The sequence below is a fragment of the Zeugodacus cucurbitae genome, chromosome 3, assembly GCF_028554725.1.
Source record: "Zeugodacus cucurbitae isolate PBARC_wt_2022May chromosome 3, idZeuCucr1.2, whole genome shotgun sequence".
NCBI lineage: Eukaryota > Metazoa > Arthropoda > Insecta > Diptera > Tephritidae > Zeugodacus > Zeugodacus cucurbitae.
Window position 1 is genome coordinate 27801218 of NC_071668.1, and position 21590 is coordinate 27822807.

The 21590-nt window shown below is 33.1% G+C and overlaps 1 protein-coding gene across 4 annotated transcripts in view; it reads left to right on the forward strand.

Moving 5' to 3' along the window:
- Window positions 1-21590, forward strand: part of LOC105212869 (putative neural-cadherin 2) — a 245582-nt gene that overhangs the window by 191230 nt on the left and 32762 nt on the right. For 2 of the 4 annotated variants that reach the window (XM_029040673.2, XM_011185194.3), the window contains exon 2: window positions 16001-16609. The exons of the other annotated variants lie outside the window; for them this stretch is intronic. In XM_029040673.2, the coding sequence (XP_028896506.1) occupies window positions 16558-16609 (52 nt within the window). In that variant the 5' untranslated portion in view covers window positions 16001-16557. The remainder of the gene's footprint in view (window positions 1-16000; window positions 16610-21590) is intronic. 4 annotated transcript variants of the gene reach the window in all.

Consider the following 21590-nt stretch of genomic DNA (forward strand, 5'->3'; position numbering starts at 1 on the left):
TTTTTAGGGTTTTAAATCTAAAACCATAATTTTATGTTAAAATGATATACAAATATTATCAAATATTTAACTGACAATTTGCAAATTACTTTCAGCAATTACACTTTGGGATTCTACATAAAGTAAACAAACATTATGACCAACACTTTCGTCCTTGCTTCATGTGCATACACATCGAACACATTGCCGCTCATTTGTTGTCATTTTTGCAACATTTAGAACTTATTTGTTTGTCAGCAACAACTTTATTTGCTTAGAGCGTGTTATTATTCGTTTGCCTTGTCTGTTTATTTACATTTTAGTTACATGCATTTGTGTTGTGTTTAACTGTTGTTTGCTACTCGCCGTTATTGCATACATTTAATTGTATGTGTTTCACAATCTGAATGGCGACTGTGTGTGCTTTGAGAAATAGATATGTCATAAACTTGAAGATTTGTTTACACCAAACTCGTGTTGTTCAAGATCCGAATAGAGAGAAATACATGACTTTTCCATGTATAAGTGTTGTGATTTCGCTCACAGCATTAACAGGAATTATTAGAAGTCCCTTGTTGATTTGTTTGCTTATGTACTCGTATATGGCATGTTAGCATTATTTACCTACGTACATATATATGTATAAGATTAGTAGTTTCGTGTAAACCGAATTAACATAAATATGTATATATGCAATTAAAACGACTAAGTATACACCACTCTTCATATAAAACAGATCAAGTTAGTCAGCCGACTGTATCTTTTTCAGATTCAGTTGTATACTTTTGGTTAGTTTTAAGACTTTAAAATAGATCTAAGTCTTTGAGGTTACCTTTTGATTTTTTGCTTTACGGTAGAACTGGAGATTTAGGGGGTTGCAAAAGCAACTCGTCGCAATTTTAACATCGATTACATTGATTTTTCTGAAATTCCACGAATAGGTTTTTCCTCGATTCCGTCGTTCAAACGTTTCCAGGTCAGGTTTTAATTGAACTAGTGCGTTTCTCGTTCAAAGATTTTGATTGCGGCAATAATTTCTGGATCTAAAGTTATATTTGATATAATATTTTATTGGATAGTATAGTATATCTTGGTGTACCCCTTCATTTATGGATATATATATAGTATGAATGAGTTCCGAGTTTGTATGTTGCTTTTTATCGGTACGAAGCATTGAATTCCTAACAAGAAAAATGCTTAACCCGGTACTGCCCAGAACTTTTTACGTTTCAGATTTTTCTATTTATTTTGATCGCCTGAGCACGAAAGTGAAGTCTGTTTTACGATTCATTATATTCAATATACAGTAGTTTTCCGAAATAATGAATATTCGTTTTAACGAAAACAGCTTATAACGAACAAGCAAATTTATTACATTGATTACCTTAAATAACGAACATCGGGGATTTCTAAGTATTCGGTTTAACGAAGAACATGAGGAAGACATATGAAGAAAGAGAAATAAAATAACATCGAACCAGAATTAAAAAAAAAAGCTTAAAATTATTGATCAGCACCAAATAAGTGTCAAAATTGGTCCATTTTGGAAGAATTTATTCAAATTGAATTGTTTTGTTATGATTTTTCATTTTTTAACAAATAATTAATAAAACAATTTATTAAACTGCAATTTACGGATATTTAGCTCATTTTTATTGAACACATACCTCTAAGTGAGTACTCGAATTAACGAAAAATTCGACGTAACAAACAACCCTGACAATTAATGTGTTCGTTATTTAAACTTTCCGGAAAATGCGAAAAATCAGCGTAGTTTGTTGTTTTATAGTGTAATTTTCACGTTATTTATGAAAATATAGGGAAACATTTTGCGTTACCATATGGTAATCGTGGGTTGATTCGGGTTAATATATGCATTGCCTAAGTTTATTAGTGTGAATACACTATTCTACCCCAAACTAATTGAGTGATCATAACCATATGTTAAAAACTTTGCACACACAGCTAGCCTTTAACAATTTGTAGTTACTTAATTATCAATTTAATTACAATTGACGATAATTTTATTGTTCGTACATTTCTAAATGGCATCTGCATTTCTATTAAATTTCTTCATTGTAAAATTCCTTAAATTGCTTACACAATTAAGTTCAATTAAAAGCTTTTCTATAAATTCTATCAATATATAATTGTATTGCTATAAAAGCATACAAATAGAATTAATAAACATTATATGACACACACACATAAGAAAAACTTTTCAAAGTGGGTTATTCTTTTCATGTCGCGAAATTATGCATTTTCTGTATGAACAATGAACATTGTAAAAAATAACATAGGTTTCGAGTTCTAAAAGGGCAGTCGAGTTTTAAAAGGGCATTTAATTATACATATACCGAAAATATTGGATAGATTTGGGATATAAGGGCAAATCAATGACGGTCTGAAGTCGGTCTCTGATTTTAATAATTCCAGATAGCATCCTATTAGGGTGATATTTACAAGAACGTATTTAAAAAAAAAGTTTGGAGATTTCACCGATAACTTGTGTCGGTCTTAAATACTGCGTGAGTAATCTTTAAATATATATTATATTTAGATTATATGTATGTATGTTGTGTAATTGGAGGCATCAATTTAAATTTGAACAAATACATTATTGTATAACTAATAACTGTTTTGCTTTTTCAAGAGCCTTACTTTAAATTAAAGCACTATTGAATTAGCATAGTGGGATAAAATACCTCTCTCCCTTTTACGACTTTTTAAGTATGACAATAATATGACTTGTGTGCAAGTCCCACTCAAACATAATTACGCTGCATCCCGCTGACTCTATCGTCCTTATATTAAAATAATAGCCTGATGGAAAATATTATTCTAAAGTAATTGCTCATTAAACCGCTTTTCTTTTCTTTTTCTTCTTTTATTTTTTAATTTAATGTAATGAGTTGGCAAGATTTTTGAATGCCCCTGAAGGAAATAGACTGCGATATTATTGAACTATGTCATATGATTGTACCAGTTGTAGAAGTAAAAAACATTTGTCATCAGAAATAATAAATATATACTGATAATTTCTGGTGTTACAGCAACGACTTATACGGTACTTTTTTATCAATATACCTCATTTTATCGAAACGAAATTATGACATTCCCATTAAATCCAAGCTAAGGTAACTAACACAATTTAAAAGGCTATAAACGCAAAAGTATGGTAAAAGTATGGAATATGGAATATATGTGTGTGCATCTATGATTAATTACACTCATATATATGATTATTTGGTGCTCACATGAGTACATGCACATATGTATGTATGCACGCACCACTTCAAGTGTTGGCACACCAAAGCCAATTTTCGCACATGGCCGCTTTTGAATGAGGAAATAGGGCACTTTAATAATAAGTATGTCTGGAAAATAAGTAAAAGAGGCAAAAGCAACTACGCTGGCAAAAACATCAGCAAGAGTTCATTCCACTCTTGGGAATGCACGCGCTAACTTTAACGCAAGCCAAAGCAAAAATAACAAGTAAAGCGGGATTAATGCCGTGCGTAGTCATATGCAATATGTGCAGCAGTGATTAGAGAAAAATAATAGGAGTTAGGCAAATACATACAAAAAGTCGTATATATCGTTGGAAATTAAGGTCGGTTCTTTATTATTATTATGATTATTTTGTATTTCTTCAGATTTGATTCAAATTCAGATTGCTAACTCAGTTAATTTTCCATATATAAATAATTAGTTTTCGAATGATGAATCTTGATATTTGTTTCAATTTTTATTACGACAAAGAATTTGTACTTTTTTGACAATTTGAGTTGACTTCAAATTTCAACTGAAGTGGAGTTGTGTTGTAAAGCGTAATGGTATCGTTTATTCAAGAAACTCTATTAAACATTAAATAAATATTTGAAGATTATTCATCGCCTAATTAATATACGCCAATAAATGAGATGTCATGTTAATTAAAGCAGCTGTGTATATCACTATAGTATGTTATAATAAACTGGCTTAATTAGGTTCATGTCGTCGAGAACCCTGCATATGAAAACAAACACCGACAATTTATTTGCTTCCATATACGAATACCTTACATCGCTCTCCAAATATATTTAAATTTTATTACCGTTATTTTAAGTAAACAGGGAAAACGACTCTAGACTTCCGCAGCTCAGTACTGGGCTTCTTAGTGATATGCGAATTTGAGCAAAATTATTCCCTACGACTTCCATTTGCAGTTACTTACTTTATATGTGACTATATATGCAAGTATACCCACATACATATCTACATAAGTATACGAAGGTTCATATACTGGTGCTTACTTGTACTCGCATGTGTGTGTATTTATCATTGTTTTGTTGGAAACGCATATAAGGGCCAATGTAACTAAATAAAACAAAAATCACAGCACTTTTGCTAAATGCACAAACGCAAACTTAGTTGTGACACAGTATATGCACACATAATTATTTATATACATACATACATTGCACTATCAACTCAAAACTCGCAGTTCGCAATTCGCAACTCTCAGCTTGTCTGTGCACAATTCTCTTGCAGCTGTTCCCTCACTTGCTTGCAGTATTTTATTGTTATGATCAAGCTTTAAATAGGTATACATATGTATACGTGTGTGTACGCGAGTTGCATTATTCTTTCCTTAAATGTTTAATATGTAATTAGCTAGATATGTATACAAGTAACGGGTGATTTTTTTGAGGTTAGGATTTTCATGCATTAGTATTTGACAGATCACGTGGGATTTCAGACATGGTGTCAAAGAGAAAGATGCTCAGTATGCTTTGACATTTCATCATGAATAGACTTACTAACGAGCAACGCTTGCAAATCATTGAATTTTATTACCAAAATCAGTGTTCGGTTCGAAATGTGTTTATCGACAAATTTTGTTCAGCGATGAGGCTCATTTCTGGTTGAATGGCTACGTAAATAAGCAAAATTGCCGCATTTGGGGTGAAGAGCAACCAGAAGCCGTTCAAGAACTGCCCATGCATCCCGAAAAATGCACTGTTTGGTGTGGTTTGTACGCTGGTGGAATCATTGGATCGTATTTTTTCAAAGATGCTGTTGGACGCAACGTTACGGTGAATGGCGATCGCTATCGTTCGATGCTAACAAACTTTTTGTTGCCAAAAATGGAAGAACTGAACTTGGTTGACATGTGGTTTCAACAAGATGGCGCTACATGCCACACAGCTCGCGATTCTATGGCCATTTTGAGGGAAAACTTCGGAGAACAATTCATCTCAAGAAATGGACCCGTAAGTTGGCCACCAAGATCATGCGATTTAACGCCTTTAGACTATTTTTTGTGGGGCTACGTCAAGTCTAAAGTCTACAGAAATAAGCCAGCAACTATTCCAGCTTTGGAAGACAACATTTCCGAAGAAATTCGGGCTATTCCGGCCGAAATGCTCGAAAAAGTTGCCCAAAATTGGACTTTCCGAATGGACCACCTAAGACGCAGCCGCGGTCAACATTTAAATGAAATTATCTTCAAAAAGTAAATGTCATGAACCAATCTAACGTTTCAAATAAAGAACCGATGAGATTTTGCAAATTTTATGCGCTTTTTTTTAAAAAAAGTTATCAAGCTCTTAAAAAATCACCCTTTATGAACATATGAAGGCTGCTCAAACAGGTGCTTCCCGCAAGGAAAGTGCGACTTTACTAGATTATCTCATAAGTGACAGAGCTTAACGCAGACGCAAAATGCAATCATTGATATTTGTTTTAATCTAGCGACAAGTAAGTTAAAGAAAGCTGGCGTAAATTTATTATTTTCCCTAGCTCTTACTGATCCTCCTTTATGACTTTTCAGTAAATGCTTTAACTCTGTTTGATTTTCTGAAATTTAACTATTATACTATTTTAATTTTACCTTGAGATTTTCCCTCCTTCTAGTAAAATGGTTGCGAAAAGATAATAGGAAAAAAAATAAGGATAGATGTATTGATTTCGAATCTACATTTAAGCCAATAGGCATACCGACCATAAAACTCAACAAACACCGCACTATAACAGCTTTCTGAAACCCCGTGGCGGATCCAGAAAAATTTTTGGGGAGGGGTTTTACGAAAAGTTTTATTACTCAACGAATTTTTAATATAGCAGTTCTCTCGCGTTATTTATTATAGGACACGTGTTTTGTGTATTTTTCGAAAAATACGAATTTGACTCTAAAAAAGCTCGAGAAATATTTTCTTTTTATGAAAGGGTGATCAACTGTTCAGAACAAAACTTTCTTGCGGAGGTGAAAATGTGGAAACAGCGAACTTCAGGCAAGCATTTTCGGAATGCAGTGAACAAAACGTCTTTTGGGAATGTTTTGAAGATTTTACGCATATTGCCGTTATTGCCTGTTTCAATAGCATCACCGGAAAGAAGTTTTTCAAGTTTAAATAGAATTAAAACCTATTTACGAAATACGACAGGTCAAGATAGGCTCAATGGTCTAGCATGAATGAATATTCATAGGGATATTGTTCTGTCAGTTGATGAAATACTGGAAGAATTATTTCAAAAACCAAGAAAAATATAGCATGGAATGTGAGATCCCGTGTAATCCTCAATTAATCACTGAGCTTCAGCGATACTGCTTGTACAAACGTAGAGAAAGTTCGAATTATATGAAAAACAACAAAAATCTTGTAACTTATATTATAATTTAATTATAATTGCTTATAATTTGATGTGATTTTTTTTATCAATAACCTCATTCCAAACCCTTATCAACAAACATATACATATTTATACTCTCGCAACAAAAATTGCTAAGAGAGCATTATAGTTTTGTTCACATAACGGTTGTTTGTAAGTCCTAAAACTAAGCGAGTTAGATACCAAAGTGATCAGGGTGACGAGTAAAGTTCAAATCCGGATGTCTGTCTGTCCGTCCGTCCGTCTGTCCGTCTGTCCGTCCGTGCAAGCTGTAACTTGAGTAAAAATAGAGATATCTTAATGAAATTTGGAACACGTGTTCCTTGGCACCATAAGAAGGTTAAGTTCGAAGATGGGCGAAATCGGACCACTGCCACGCCCACAAAATGGCGATAACCAAAAACACATAAAGAGCTATAACTAAGCCATAAATAAAGTTATGAAAATAAAATTTGGAACACAGGATCGCATTAGGGAGGGACACATTTGAATGTAATTTTTTTGGAAGAGTGGGCGCGACCCCGCACCCAAATAGATTTTTTGTATATATCTCGCAAACCATTAAAGCTATATAAACCAAACTTTTAACCGTTACCTTATACAGTCCAAAAATGAAAGAAAACGGATAATAACCACGCCCACCTCCCATACAAAGGTTAGGTTTAAAATTACTAAAAGTGCGTTAACTCACTAACGAGAAACGTCAGAAACACCAAATTACATAAGAAATGGCAGAAGGAAGCTGCACTGAGATTTTTTTTTACAAAATGGAAAATGGGCGTGTCGTCGCCCACTTATGGGTCAAAAACCATAACTCAAGAACTATTCGACCGCTTTCAATGAAATTCGGTATATAATATTTTCTTGACACCCTGATGACAGTGGTGTATAACTCAATTTTGAATTCTTCTGATTCGTTCACTTTATAATTTATACATAACGAACCGATAAAGATAGCGAAATAAAACTTTACACAAATACTGTATTTGAGCTGTGACATCACTTCTGGAAAAATTGTTAAAATCGAACCATGACTTTTCATGGCCCTTGATATCAAACATGAAGAACTCAGTGCTTAAGGTAATTTTTCACCGAAAATATAGGTAGATCTCTAAATAAATTGCGAGAGTATAAAATGTTCGGTTGCACCCGAACTTAGCCTTTCCTTACTTGTTTTCTCTGAGTTTAAGGGGTATTTTAACACTACAACTCCCACAAACTCCCCATGCCCCCGGAGATCCGCCATTCCTAAAACCTATTTATTAGGGAGCTGGAGAAACATGAGACATTTTGAAGAGTTGCGAGCCACAGATCACTGTGTCTATTTTTATCTAATTCTAATTCTGAATCTAATTTTAATTTAAGAATTCTTAATATTTTTTCTTGTCAGAAAGTAAGCGAAATTTTTTAAATCTACAATAATTTGAATATTGATTAAAGTCATAAAGAAGTGCAATACTTTCAAAGAAAGAAACTGTTATTCTATTATTTTTTTCCTTTGCAATTTGATATGTATAAATGTAAATAAACAGTTTATGCTTGCAAATTAACGAACACATTTTTCGTCTCCGCTGGCTTAGTTTTATTATCAACTAATAAGGTCGAGGATTTGCGCGTGGGTGGAGCTGGTAGTAAAGGTGGTTAGAATCTTAGCACAGCTTGTAGTATTTATGTACATTCATGTAATATGTACACATTCATACATACATATACTTATACCGATATTTCCTTGCTTAAGTAACTGAGAGTCATATCATTCTCTTTTTCATTTCATCTTCCGCCATCTTTCGCATTTATCTTAATTTGTATTTCTCGTTAACTGGTCATTGTCCCTTTGTTTAGATCATTACCAGCGCTTTTATGCAGAGTCATGAAGTGTCACTGACAATTATTGGATTAGGTCATTGCGAGTGTATGAGTTGTTTGGTAAAATGAAAGACAAAGCTTAATAATGTCTTAAATAGGCCAACGCAGCTGAGATGAAGTAATATTGTATGAAATTAGCCGAGAGTTCATTGGAATTAAATTGAAATACAATATATTATGTCATACACGTACGAGTATGTAATAGGCTTCTTACAAAAAGAGCTGCATCATTTAATTATATCGTCATATGTATGTATTTAAATACATGAAGATAATGTGATTTCTTAATATATAAAAATCACGTGTCACGTTGTTTGTTTTCGATGGACTCCTAAACTACTGAACCGATTTTAATGAAATTTTTAACACTGTGTGCAGTTTGTTCCAACTTGAAAGATAGGATAGTTTATAACTCTCCTTATAGTCGCATTATTTATTTATTGCAAATTATTTGTTTATTATTAGCAAAAAGCTATCCACCAGTTGGTGGCGCTAAGTGCGGTATGTTACAGTAGATGGCGCTACATTTCTTTCTAAATTTTCATGGATTTAGGCTGTCATAACAAAAGCTGCCACTTACTGAAAACATTAAATGAAAATGCGTTGTTTGAAGTTTATATTATTTGTGGTAAAGTTATACGAATCTATGACTTCCAATATTCTAAATTTAAGAAAAAATCACATACAATCCGTGAAATAAATAAAGTTATGTACATATGTATGGTCAGACAAATAAGCAATGCTGCCACTCTTTTCCAGTAAATCTTCCTCGAATTTGGGAGATTTCAGAGGATTTTAGGAAATCTCAGAGTTAATTTCTGCATGTATTTTCTAAATGCAAAAAAAAATTTCATTTATTTGCATTTAGGTATAGAATTTTGCATGGCTAATGCCCGGTTTCACACTCCATACTTAAGTTGTGCCTAAATAAAATCTTAGCTAAGTATTGTTGCAAACTGAGTAGTCGTTTGCGTTTCACAGTCAATGCTTAATTTCTATAAAATTTTATTATGATATATGGCAACGTTATGGGCAACATATGTTTTACAAATGTCATTCATAAAAATATGTTTGAAATATTTAAATTATAACAGACAATACATAAATTTGCGAGGAAAATTATATCAAAAATTGATGAAAACAACAAAAGAACCGCAAATTTCATCACTAGCGAGTCGGAGCACCTATGGGAACTGAAGGAAAAGTATAAGCTGTTATTGAGTGCAAACGAACGGACACTTGCCCTACGCTACGAAAGATGTCGCTGAAAATTCAAAGCAAATTCAAAACAAAAATCAGCTGTTATTTAAGCATTGCTTAACCTTTAACTACTGAGGTGGTGGTAAATTTTACAAATCGTAGTTTGTTTTTTAGTTTTAAGAAAAGTGGTTATGAAATAAAGTCCTTGTTTTGTTAAAATAGAAGTTCGATTTCTTTAAATTTATTATTTTATTCATTTAAAAATGAGTTTTATTATTACAATTAAAAACAAATAAATTAAAAAAAAATTTTCGTTGACAAAAATTATTTATAGATTATAAAGGGGTAAAATTTACCCCACCTCAGTAACTACGTCCAAATATTTCACCTCAGTAGTTAAAGGTTAAGCCTCCTATTTTCAGTGCTTAAGCATAACCTAAGTATGAACTGTAAAACACTATTTTCCTGTTTTATCTTAAGCACAACATAAGTATGGAGTACATTTGGAGTTAAATTTAGAGCTATATGTGCTATTTCAGTAGATGGCGCTACCAACAAAACAAAGAACGAACTTCGCCAAAAATATTTAAATTGATCAGAGACGTTATTCCCTGCATATATTAACATTCCATACAAATAAATGGCCTTGAACAGAGTTCAAAAAGCCTTTTAACTATTTCAAATAAAAATTGGGCGGGGCGAAGTTCGCCGGGTCAGCTAATACATATATAATCATTACAATGTTTTTGACAATGACATTTAGTTCTGCTTCAAATGTAAACATTCAATTTAATGTCTTCAACCGACTTCGACAAATTCCACATCACTCATACTATATCGATTCGAACTAGGAAAGAAAGCTGTAATGAATATATTGCTTATGTGCCGCAAATATATGTCACCAATCATTCTTCTACTGTCATGACTGTCACTGCTCTCTCGAAATTTCTTCTTCTTTTCTTCGTCCATATTGTTCAACAATTCGTCTTCAATATTCAAAGCAAAACCCTACTTGCAAAGAAAATCGCCGGTGAATAGGTTAGATTCCTAGTAGTGAAGAATAACAGGATAGTAGTCGATGATTTAGAAATATTTGATAATCAAATCCAATTCAAATAAATAAATGCCCAGTACCAGTGATTGATATTGTACTTTTATTAGTCTATAGTTAATGTTTAGAGGTCGATGTGTTCATAACTGTGATTTTCCATCTTAAGAGCATTTTACAGCACAGATTAAGGTTAAATGAATATTTTAATGTTAATATAATATTCTAACTGTTATTGTTATTTTTATTTGTGCATACATTGAACTCAGCTATATTTATTGTATTTTATTTATATCTATTTGATATTGGCTGAAATTGATTTATGCAACTTCGGTATTCGTTCGTAGCATAGGACATTTTCGAAATATTTTATGCCAATAAAGTGAATGCAACACATTCCATGCGTAAGCATATTCCAACAAACAACACGCTCTGCTATTTTGCCCTATGCTCTAATAATAAACATATGTTTTGCTAATAATTTGCAAAACTTGCAGATAGACAACACACACGCTTGCATAGCCAGTATCAACATCAATGACAAGTTATTGTCAGCAATATTGTCAATATCATTGGAATATTCAATATTGATGAGCATGCAAATTGAATGACACATACATATGTTTGCAAAGTCAGAAGCTTACATAAAGCATGTGTTTGTACATATTAAAGTAGTATTTACGGCAGTTTAACCAAGATCGAATGAAGTGATAGGTAAATAGGCAGATTAGTCCGATATGATTACTACTAAGTGGACATTTGTCATAAACATAGAGTCCACAATCTTTTATGCAAATGATGGACTAAAACTAACGGTACATACATACATATTTACGTATACGCATAATTTTAATAGATATATACATTATTGGGAGTGATGTGTAGAAGTTGTTTACCTCAATTGAATAAAGCCAGATATTATTGAACCGCAACTGCTCGCAAAGATAAAATGCTTTGATTTGATGGACCATTTTTCGCATTTATGACAGCGACCATGTTTAGTTCCGCTTTTTTTTTGTTTTTTTTTTTTTATCTTTTGAATTTCGCGGCTACAGAGCTCGTATCTGGCAATACTATACATCTTTCAAAGGTCTTGATATAACCTACAAAACGACGCTATGCATGATTAGTTTGGTTATTGCATTCAACAGTTATAAACGTGTAAACATGAAGTTTACTAACGCCGAAATTCTCGCTATTTTAAGGTTTTCCTTCGTTAAAGGCAAATCCGCTAAACCGGCAAACGTTCCGTGAGATTAATGGTGTTTTGGGGGATGGTACTACATATATCACTTCGAACTGCAGAGGAATGGTTTCGACGATTCGGAGCGGGTGTAAACGACACCATGGATAAGCCAGCCGGAGGAAGACCTGCGACGACGAATACCGACCAAATCATGGAAAACATCAAGTTAGACATCCCCCAGGCTCCCATCTCCTTAGTCACCAAACCATTTTAAACCATTTGGAGCTGGCGGGATACACAAAAAAGCTTGATGTTTGAGTGCCACATGATTTGACGCCAAAAACCTTCTGGACCGAATCAAAGCCTGTGATATGCTGCTGAAACGGAACGAACTTGACCCATTTTTGATGCCCACTTCGTGTATGACTTGTCAGAAGCTTCGGGAGCTCGGATGGGAGGTTTTATCGCATCCACCATATAGCCTGGAGTGAAGCCGTTCTGGAAAGTTCCAAGAGTTCAGTAAAAAGTATCAAAGCTGCCCAAAATTGTTCCCATCTTACTTATAACGGATGTGTTTTTAAAATTTTCAATCTGGCAATCTGGATTTGGTCTCATTTTATACCAGACTTACTCCGAAAGAACGTTTGTTGATGACATACATACGTCGCCAATTGTTACAAAAGGTGGTCGAAAATTGGGCCTCTCCTTCTAAAACATAATGGCAAGTCCTTGTCTTTATAATAAAGCTATATTTTGGGTATAGCACTACATTATATGACATATATGTATTTCTTTTTGCATATCACATATCTAAAACAAAACACCCTTTACGTGGTTGGCTTGATGATTCAGTGCAAGCTAAATACAGTTATTATACTTATCAGAAACTGCAAATGTTTGACTATTCCGGAGATAATACTACTTTAATTATTCTCTTTTTCTCATAGATTGTTTTCGGTTGTGAGTGCTTTCTGATTTGTAGTAAAATCCGAACACATACAAGAAACAAATATGGAATCATGTGCTCAGTTCTAAAACTTCAAATCAGCTTTGAAACATACAGTCATTCATAACTTTCCATTCGCTTAGCTGTGTGAGCTATCGCTCCGTTAGACACCCGTAAAGTGACGCCTGCTGATGTCCACGGTGAAGTTAGTAACTTTGTACTAGCCGGATTTCCAAAACATAGAGATCTCTTCTAATGCTCATGGCTGCAACAATAGCATTATTATTAGATGAGTACTCGTACATGGTACGAAGTAGTAACACTTGTGTACGCACCCATTGCATTCAAGCGGAAGGAAAATGCTGCAACTCTCTTAACTAACTAAAACATTCAAACTGAGTGCCATCTACCGAGTAATACGAATACAACAATAAGTAAGTGGGTAAGTGGGCGAACGAGTGCTCTAGGTGGATGTGAAAAGGGAAGGTGTCGTGAAAAATACTGGAGCCGCAGGCGAAACAGCTAACTAAATATTGTGGAAGCAGAGCGAAGCTTCATCTGCCTTGCTGGCTAAGTGGTCGCTCTCGAGGACACTTTAGCAAGTGAATTTACCTAAATCCCTGGAAGTTTTTGTCGTTTCTTTGGCGTGCATTGTAGGGGAAAATGGCAGACTTAAATGAAAACAATCTTTCACTGCAACTGTCGACCATGCTTTTTGCGTTGCAATAAAGAAATATAAACATAAATGAAGTTTATTTAAAAGAAATGTGGGGTAAAAAAGCAAAGAGCAGTACTAAGAAAAATTCTGAAAAGCAAAAAATAAAATGAAATGGCAATTGTGCGCTAGCTTCTCAATTTTGTCATACATTCAATTTGTGTTGGCATTACGCTTGTTTAGTTTTCTATGCGGAAAAGTAAAATGCTGTATGCAGCAGCGAATACAAGACTACTAATGAAAGTGCAGTTCAAAGCCATTTGATTTAATTATAAATTGGAATAAAATATTTATATGACTGCATTTTCGCTGTTGAATTGAAAGGCAATAAATGCAATTCTCTGCTTTAAGATTAAAATTAAAAATTAAAGTCAGTAATGAAAGCTTTTGGGCAAATTTTCTAGTACAGGTGCTTTCATTCATTTCTCTATTTTGAAACTAATAAGACTGTGGCTTCGACCCAGTGGAACTTAGCTTTAAGAACCAAACAGTGAGACGATTAAGTTAATGGAATTATTTAGTTCGACTTCAAAAACGCCAAATAAGTAGTTCATGTACTAACTTTTCATACTGAGACAATAAGTTAAATGTATATTATAAAATTTGTCCTTTAAATCAAATACTTTTATATGCCTTTCAAACTTCTTTATTAAACATATTAAAATAGTTAAGGTTTATGTCATGTACATTTGAATAAAATTATTATGTCGAAATACTCGGATTGCTATGAGTGCTTTTCAATTCACATTTCTTTGAACTCATCTACTTCTGCTTGCGTGCTTTGTATTTTAAATGAATACATCTAATTAAACTGTAGAAATTCTTTTTTGTGTCGTTTAAGCGTTCCAAGTACAAAAACGAATTAGAATGAGGAACGTATTAAAAACTGGTCAAGTGTTTATTTGCTTTTAATTTAATTAAGAGTTAATCAAATTGTTTAAGTTTGTTAATTTTATCAAAAGAAACGTTTTCAAATAAATATTTATTTTGAAATTTAAATATCTGCAGTTTTCTTGTTATTGCAAAGCAAACTGTATAAATTCATTATACAACAGCAGCGAAACGCAATGGGTCTCATTCTATAAGTATCACGCAACGTTTTAATTAAAATAACTTTGATCCATTTTTTTATAAACAACCATTTCACCTAATTTTTGTGGAGTTAACTCTAAAGTATCAGAACAAACATACAATAATATAAACAGGTCAATAATACCCCTAACTCCCATATACCCATTTAGACTTAGCGTTTCCTTACTTGTTTTCGAACTACATAGTAAAACGCAAACATAAAACCAGCTATCTCCTCATTTTGAACACTTAATGTACCTTAATGTATTTGGCCAATATTGCTAAATAATGTTTTTGTGATATATGGGAACTATGCCTGGAGATTAGAAAAAAGATTTTAATTGTGAAAATATTTGCAATTTTCATTTGATACATTATGATTTAGAGCTTTAATTGAAACTGTATATTACACAACAGATTTGAATTTGAATAAATAAATAAAATAACTTCCAATTTTATTATGACATTTAATTTAATATTAACTATTTATTTGCTGCTATTTAAAGAAAATAAAAAATAAATCGATTCAAAGATATATAAATACTTAAATAAATAATAATATTTGCAAATATGAAATCGATTTCCAATTTTAGTTTTTAAGTGACTTGTCATTGGAGAAATAGTATAACAATATGTGTACGTGTATGTTCAAGTATTTCATTTCTTAACACCACATATAAATAACATGCGAATTGACATATGTACATATGCTAAACCGTGTCATCCAGATAACTAAGAACAAGCGCTGCGACATTTATTAAATACAAACAACAAATTTAGTGTTGCCACACCATTTTTGGGCTTGTTCCCTCTCAATATCTTCAAAGACACTTTTCTCATTTGGTTGGGCTTCAACAGCTTAAATTACTTAAGCAACTGCTCTGAGCCAAACGAACACACTCACATACTTACATAACTTTAGTGGACATATTTCGATAGGCTTGGGATTATTTACTCATGCCGAATAACTAATTAAATAAATGAATACAACAAAGTAAACAATGTTGCGAACAGCAAACAACCAAAATACGCAAACAAACAAAACCAACTACAAAACAGCTGAGCTTTCAATAGCCCAGTTAATTGGAATACTGTGTAAATGCGGTAAAGGATTTCTATGCTAAGCCAAATTGAGTTAAGAAATACATATATATAGGCAAAAGAAATACAACAACAACAAAAAATTTTATGAAATAAAATAAACAGAAAATAGATATTGAAAATGTTGTTTCGAAAACAACAAAAATACTAAATGAATCTCAGAAGCAATTAATTGGTGGTGATGTTGGTAATTGTGGTTAAGATTTTTTACTCATTCTGCCTTTAATTATTTAGTAAACACTGTAATTAATTTCGAGTAAACAAATCTTTTGGAATATAATTGAAAATGTGTGCGGCTTCAGGCCGAAATTCCCTGAAGGAATCGGTGTTCAATTTAAAATGTGACGAAATAAAACAAAAACGAAGTTATGAAAAACACTTGGATATTAAATTCATCAATACAAATGCTTCAAATACACTAGTAAAAAAATAAAATTTGATGCAAGAAGCGCGCAAAAAATTGCAATCAAAATAATTAAAATCTCCGCAGACAAGTTCTGAGCATAAATAATCCAACGTAGAATAAACTATATCACCACTCTTAATTAAACACGTTCGACATCATTATTTTCGAAATCAACATTATCAAAACGGCGACTGCGTCAACCACGCAACACCTCGCTGGTTCCAGCTATGTATTTAGTCTCTTTGCTATCTACGCTTGGCAGCTTTTGGTGTTGTGGTTGGTGTTGACATTGTTAATAAAAATTGCTGCGTCTCCAATAATTTTTTGGATAATAAATTATTTTAAGCTAAACTGTGGTCCACACCAATTTCCCTGTTTCGTAGTTATGGTCGATCCATTAAAGATATTTTGGGTACTCACAAATAGCACTTATCTAGGTAAGTATACTACAATATAATACTAGTAATATGTAGCTATTTAAAGAGGAAAACGTTCTGTTTCTATATATTATTTATATGGTTATTATTTTAATATAACAGTTAATTATAATTTTTTACTCAGTTTCCTGGGAACACTGAGATCGCTTAGTACCTTATTCTTGTATACTGGAAGCGAGCGCGATGTATTAGTCGCGAAGCTTTGTCGAAATTATATGTATAAATTTCGTTTAGATTGCTTTATGAAATTTGATTTAAATCTGTTGTAAGAATAAATCTCCTGATATGTATTTTCTTAGCTATTTTCTTAAAAGGTCCTCAGACATAGCTTGTGTATTCTAGTTGACACAAATTGCTAAAATTGTCACAGCTACAGATCATAATTGTTAAAATATATGAACTATGGCGGAGAGCAAAATATATTGGCTTTTATTATTATTGACTTCTAAAGATTTCAGGCGAAACTATCTAGTGTGAGTAACCACTTTATAGTTAACGTGAGTTAATTAAAATTACTATATGTTTCTTTCATAAGCAAAGTGGAAGGAATTAATTAACGGAATTATATATGCGCCAAATGTTTAGCTCTTAATTTCGTCCACAAATGCATTACTTGAGCGAGGATTTTGAGTCATGTCATTGCTATTCATTAATTTTGTTTTTGAAAAAAAAAAACCTTTTTATTATTCAAATTTATGTAATTCACAAATGTAGACTGCGCTCAGAACAAAGTGGAAGGAAGGCATTTAGATGGAATGGCGGGCATTGCACTCCAGCCGTTCGTTCGCATTGTAATTTGCATTTCAAACTCTTATTCGCACGTTTTTAATTACGGACAAATTCCATCTTCTTGTTTGCGCCGCATCACGCGGTCACAGTTCGCAGATTCGTGCTCTCAGCGGGCCATAATTAACATTTTATGAAAACGGCCTTTTCGCATACCCCAAAAACCCGGCGGGCAAGGTATATATTATTATATACGTTCAAGTTTTTTAAAGAGCTGAAGATTAAATAGCATTATGCTGCAAGGATGGCTAAAATATAAAAAAGTAATAGATGGTTGTTATGTATAAAAAATTTAATAATTTAAAAATATATTATATATTTGGAAAAAAATCTGATCTAAATTAAATTTAAATATTTATATTAAGAGATTGGTGGACCAATTTTGTCAGATTTTGTGAAATTTAAGACAGTAATTTCTGGTAACCTCAAAACCCACAACCGCAGCTATCACATCTTGTCAAATCGTTAGAGTACGGTCTGCGATGTGTGTAATTATCCACCATAAAGCGTAATAAAGAGCATCTAATAAATGACAAAGGAAACAGACAAAATATTTTTATAACTTTCCTCAACGCTTTGTTGCTAAGCAACTCTTTCGCTGTTAGTTCATGCAAATTACACAAGAATCTGCCGGCATGCACGCCTGTATTTTCGTGCACACCGCCCCCACCATATTTGCACAGGAACACTGTGTTGCACGTTCATTTAAATTCACCCTGCGGCTATATCACCAACAACATCAACCGGAATCGGTGCAAAAGAGCGCCGCGTGCAAGCAACCAGCGACGTAACCCAGATTTCAAAGCGAAAGATAAAAGAAATAACAAATAAGTTAAAAACAAAAACCGCCCAAAAATCGGCCATGCAAGACTGTGCATATTTATATGTCTTTGGTGATTTCAGTTATGTCATTGTTGCAACATACGCGTCTGTTGACTCGCCCACACACAGCTACACACTCACTTTTATAACATAACGGTGGGAAATAAGATTTCACCAACATCAGCCATATCTACGAGTAGGGGCATCAGTTGTGTCTACTGACATGCACAATGGCTGCTTGCTTGTTTTGCCAAGGATTGCTATTTCTTGATTTGTTGTTAGGTACATACTGAATACGAATTTTATGAACACATAAATTACTTGATGTGCACCAAATAGATGTCTATGTGTTGGCAACAAAGTATTAAATTATGCTTTGTGAAATTTGCTGAGCTGTTCTACATTTAAAGGCGTAAAATATGATTTCTGACTGATATTTGCAATATTTTCTCTACCCAAAGCTCGAGTTTAAGGAAAAGGTATACAAAGGTGTGCCTTAAGAGAGGTTTCATATAAATTTGTTTCGACCGGCTAACTACTCACTCTGTATTATAGTTTAAATATGCCGATCAATTATATTCAGATAGATATATAGAGAAATAAATAATTTAGATTATTATGATAATACGATTAAAGTTTCAACCGAGATTCCAAAGACTGAAAAACTTGATAATAAGGGCCACTTAAAAAGATGAAAGCTTCTTTGAAAGCAATACAAAGAGATATAACTGCCAAAAGATCAACACCACATTTATTGCCGTTATATAAAAGTCATGTGCAGTCATAAATACATCCATGTGTATGCATGTATGGCTGTAATCAAGGACCGCCGGCAACTTCATTGCGAATTCCCTTTCCTTCCGTCACTGCAAGTTCAAGCGGATTAGACTCGTGCAGCGTTCTTTCAGTGGCACTTATATCACCCGTTATGCTTTCTTTTTAACTAGCTTTATCGGTTTTGCTCCTTTTACTACCTTGACTCCTTTGACATTTTGCCATCCTTGCTAAGTGGGCATCAAAAAGCCATGGAAGCCAACGTATGGCCGGCCGTTGTGAGATGTTAAAAACTATCTTGCACGTGCATTTAATTTGCCGTGAGCTGCGATAAGGGAAAATCTGTATTTAAATTTCGACACTGAAATATTAAAACCATTTTTTAAGTTTTTAAGTAATACAATAAAAACAATAGATTACTAAAAATATAAAAAATATCTCAACTTATGTATACAAATTGGTACTGTTGAACAAAACCTGAAATACTTTGTTTTCCAGTGAACATTCTGTGAATATATATTACAGTGGGAACTAGCAACTTTAAAGATTTCAAAATATTTCCAGCAAATATATTGTTAAAAGTATCAATTTAATAATAACTGACCTAATTCACAAATTGTTGGCAAAAACGATACGTATATATTCTTTATTTATTGAATGATTAAATTATTTCACCCCTATTGCGAGTGACGAATGACAGTAGATAATATACTACTGAGCGATTATTGACTACCGATGCTGTCGTAAGTATCGATCATTCGCTTAGCCATAGACCTTGAATTTCAATCGCTCTTATGTCGATCAGAAATGTTCGATTTTTGTCGATCAAGTTACACAATATCATCGACCCAATCCACTACAGTGTATTCTACTGTCAGTTGACACTCGCAAAAGGGGTATATATAGTGATGGGATATATCAAGGTATTTACTCAAGATCTTGGGTATTTACCCAAAATAAGGGTATAAATCAGAACAAAGAAAAATTTAATTTATATACCGTATATATGCTTTCCTATTTTTTTGATATTCGCAACATTTCAATTAGAATATTTTTCATAATATTGTACATGAGCTTAGCTTAACAAAGTTAATATGTTCTTAATGTTTCAATATAATTCATCCAAGATTTCGATATTGATTCGACAGAGTGAGCCATCAAAATAGGTGTTTGTTTTCAACTTGGCCTTTTCATTTAAGTCTTTTTTCAAGAAGCCACTTTTTGGTTAGGGCCAACTATGATGCATACGACATCTCTTGCGGACGCGAAATATTGTTCTTTCATGAATGAAATTACTTGCGCTGTGAGATGTCAATGGTATTAAATATCTCAATCAATTTATTTTACGGTCACTCAACACAATTTCACAAATTTTCGCATGTTTCTGGCGTCACTGTCTCTTGTGGCCTTTCTGAAAAAGGTCCAAAAATTGTACTGCTTGTCTTTGACAATTCAATGACGGAAATTAATTCATCAAAACGATCTGACCAAATTTATGGGTAATTATTTACCGGTATTAAATTTGAATGGAGGGAGTGTCTATTCTATTTCCATATATAGAATATAAAGACAGGTATGGACCGATTGTGAAGAGAGATTCCACTTATCGAGAATACTATGATGCCAAATCAAACAAAGTGATGTAGTACAAAACGGTTTTACTTCCAAAGATATTATAGAGGGAAATCCATTATTTTTCCAATAGCGAATTTTCCAGAATTCAGCGACCTGTACTGCCAACAATTAGACCTCCTGAAGGAAGTTATCGCCCAGGGCAGGACAGCTTTGGTCAATAGGAAAGAGACTCTATTCCATCAGGATAAAACCAAGCAAAACTCATGGATAGTAACTGGCGAAAAGCCAGTAGCTTGTTTAGGAGGTTTTGATGCATCCACCTTATGATAGTTCGAACTTGTTAACAGGTTCTGACCAACCTGCTCTTGTTTATGGCGAATCATTTTGCGAGAGAAAAATTGCATAAACGATAGTTTGAAAATGAACTGTCCCATTTTTTGCCAATAGGGATCAGGGTTTTTATGAGAGTGATTTGTATAGTTATAGATCGATAAGGGATAGACATCTTGAAGTCCGTTCGTTTCATCTTTCTAATAATATTGATATTTTTATATTTATCTTGACCATTACACAAGGAAGATAAAATTTGTCCGTTTTCTTTTCATAATATTTGCTTGAATAAAAATTTGTTAATTTTTTCGCAAATTTTAAAACTCATATAAAGTTATTTGAGATTCGCAATTGTCTTCGTTCATTCGTTTTGCTGAATCTACGTGCACAATATTCAATTATGTAACTTGAGAGTGACTTACCTGCAATAATATTTGCATGTATACGTACATACATATATGTTGACATGCAGACAAAAACAAAAATATATAAATATTTAACTGTTAAATGTGTTCGCACAAATAAATAAATCCAACTGCGCTCAAACACATACATACCAGCATGTAAAATTTAATTGTTGCACGTATGCAAATGGATTTTGCTCCGCATCAATTCACTTGAAAGAGCTAAGAAAATACTCGATTACTTTTTACATGCATATGTGCACTAAGGCTGGGAGTGTTGCAGAAATCCG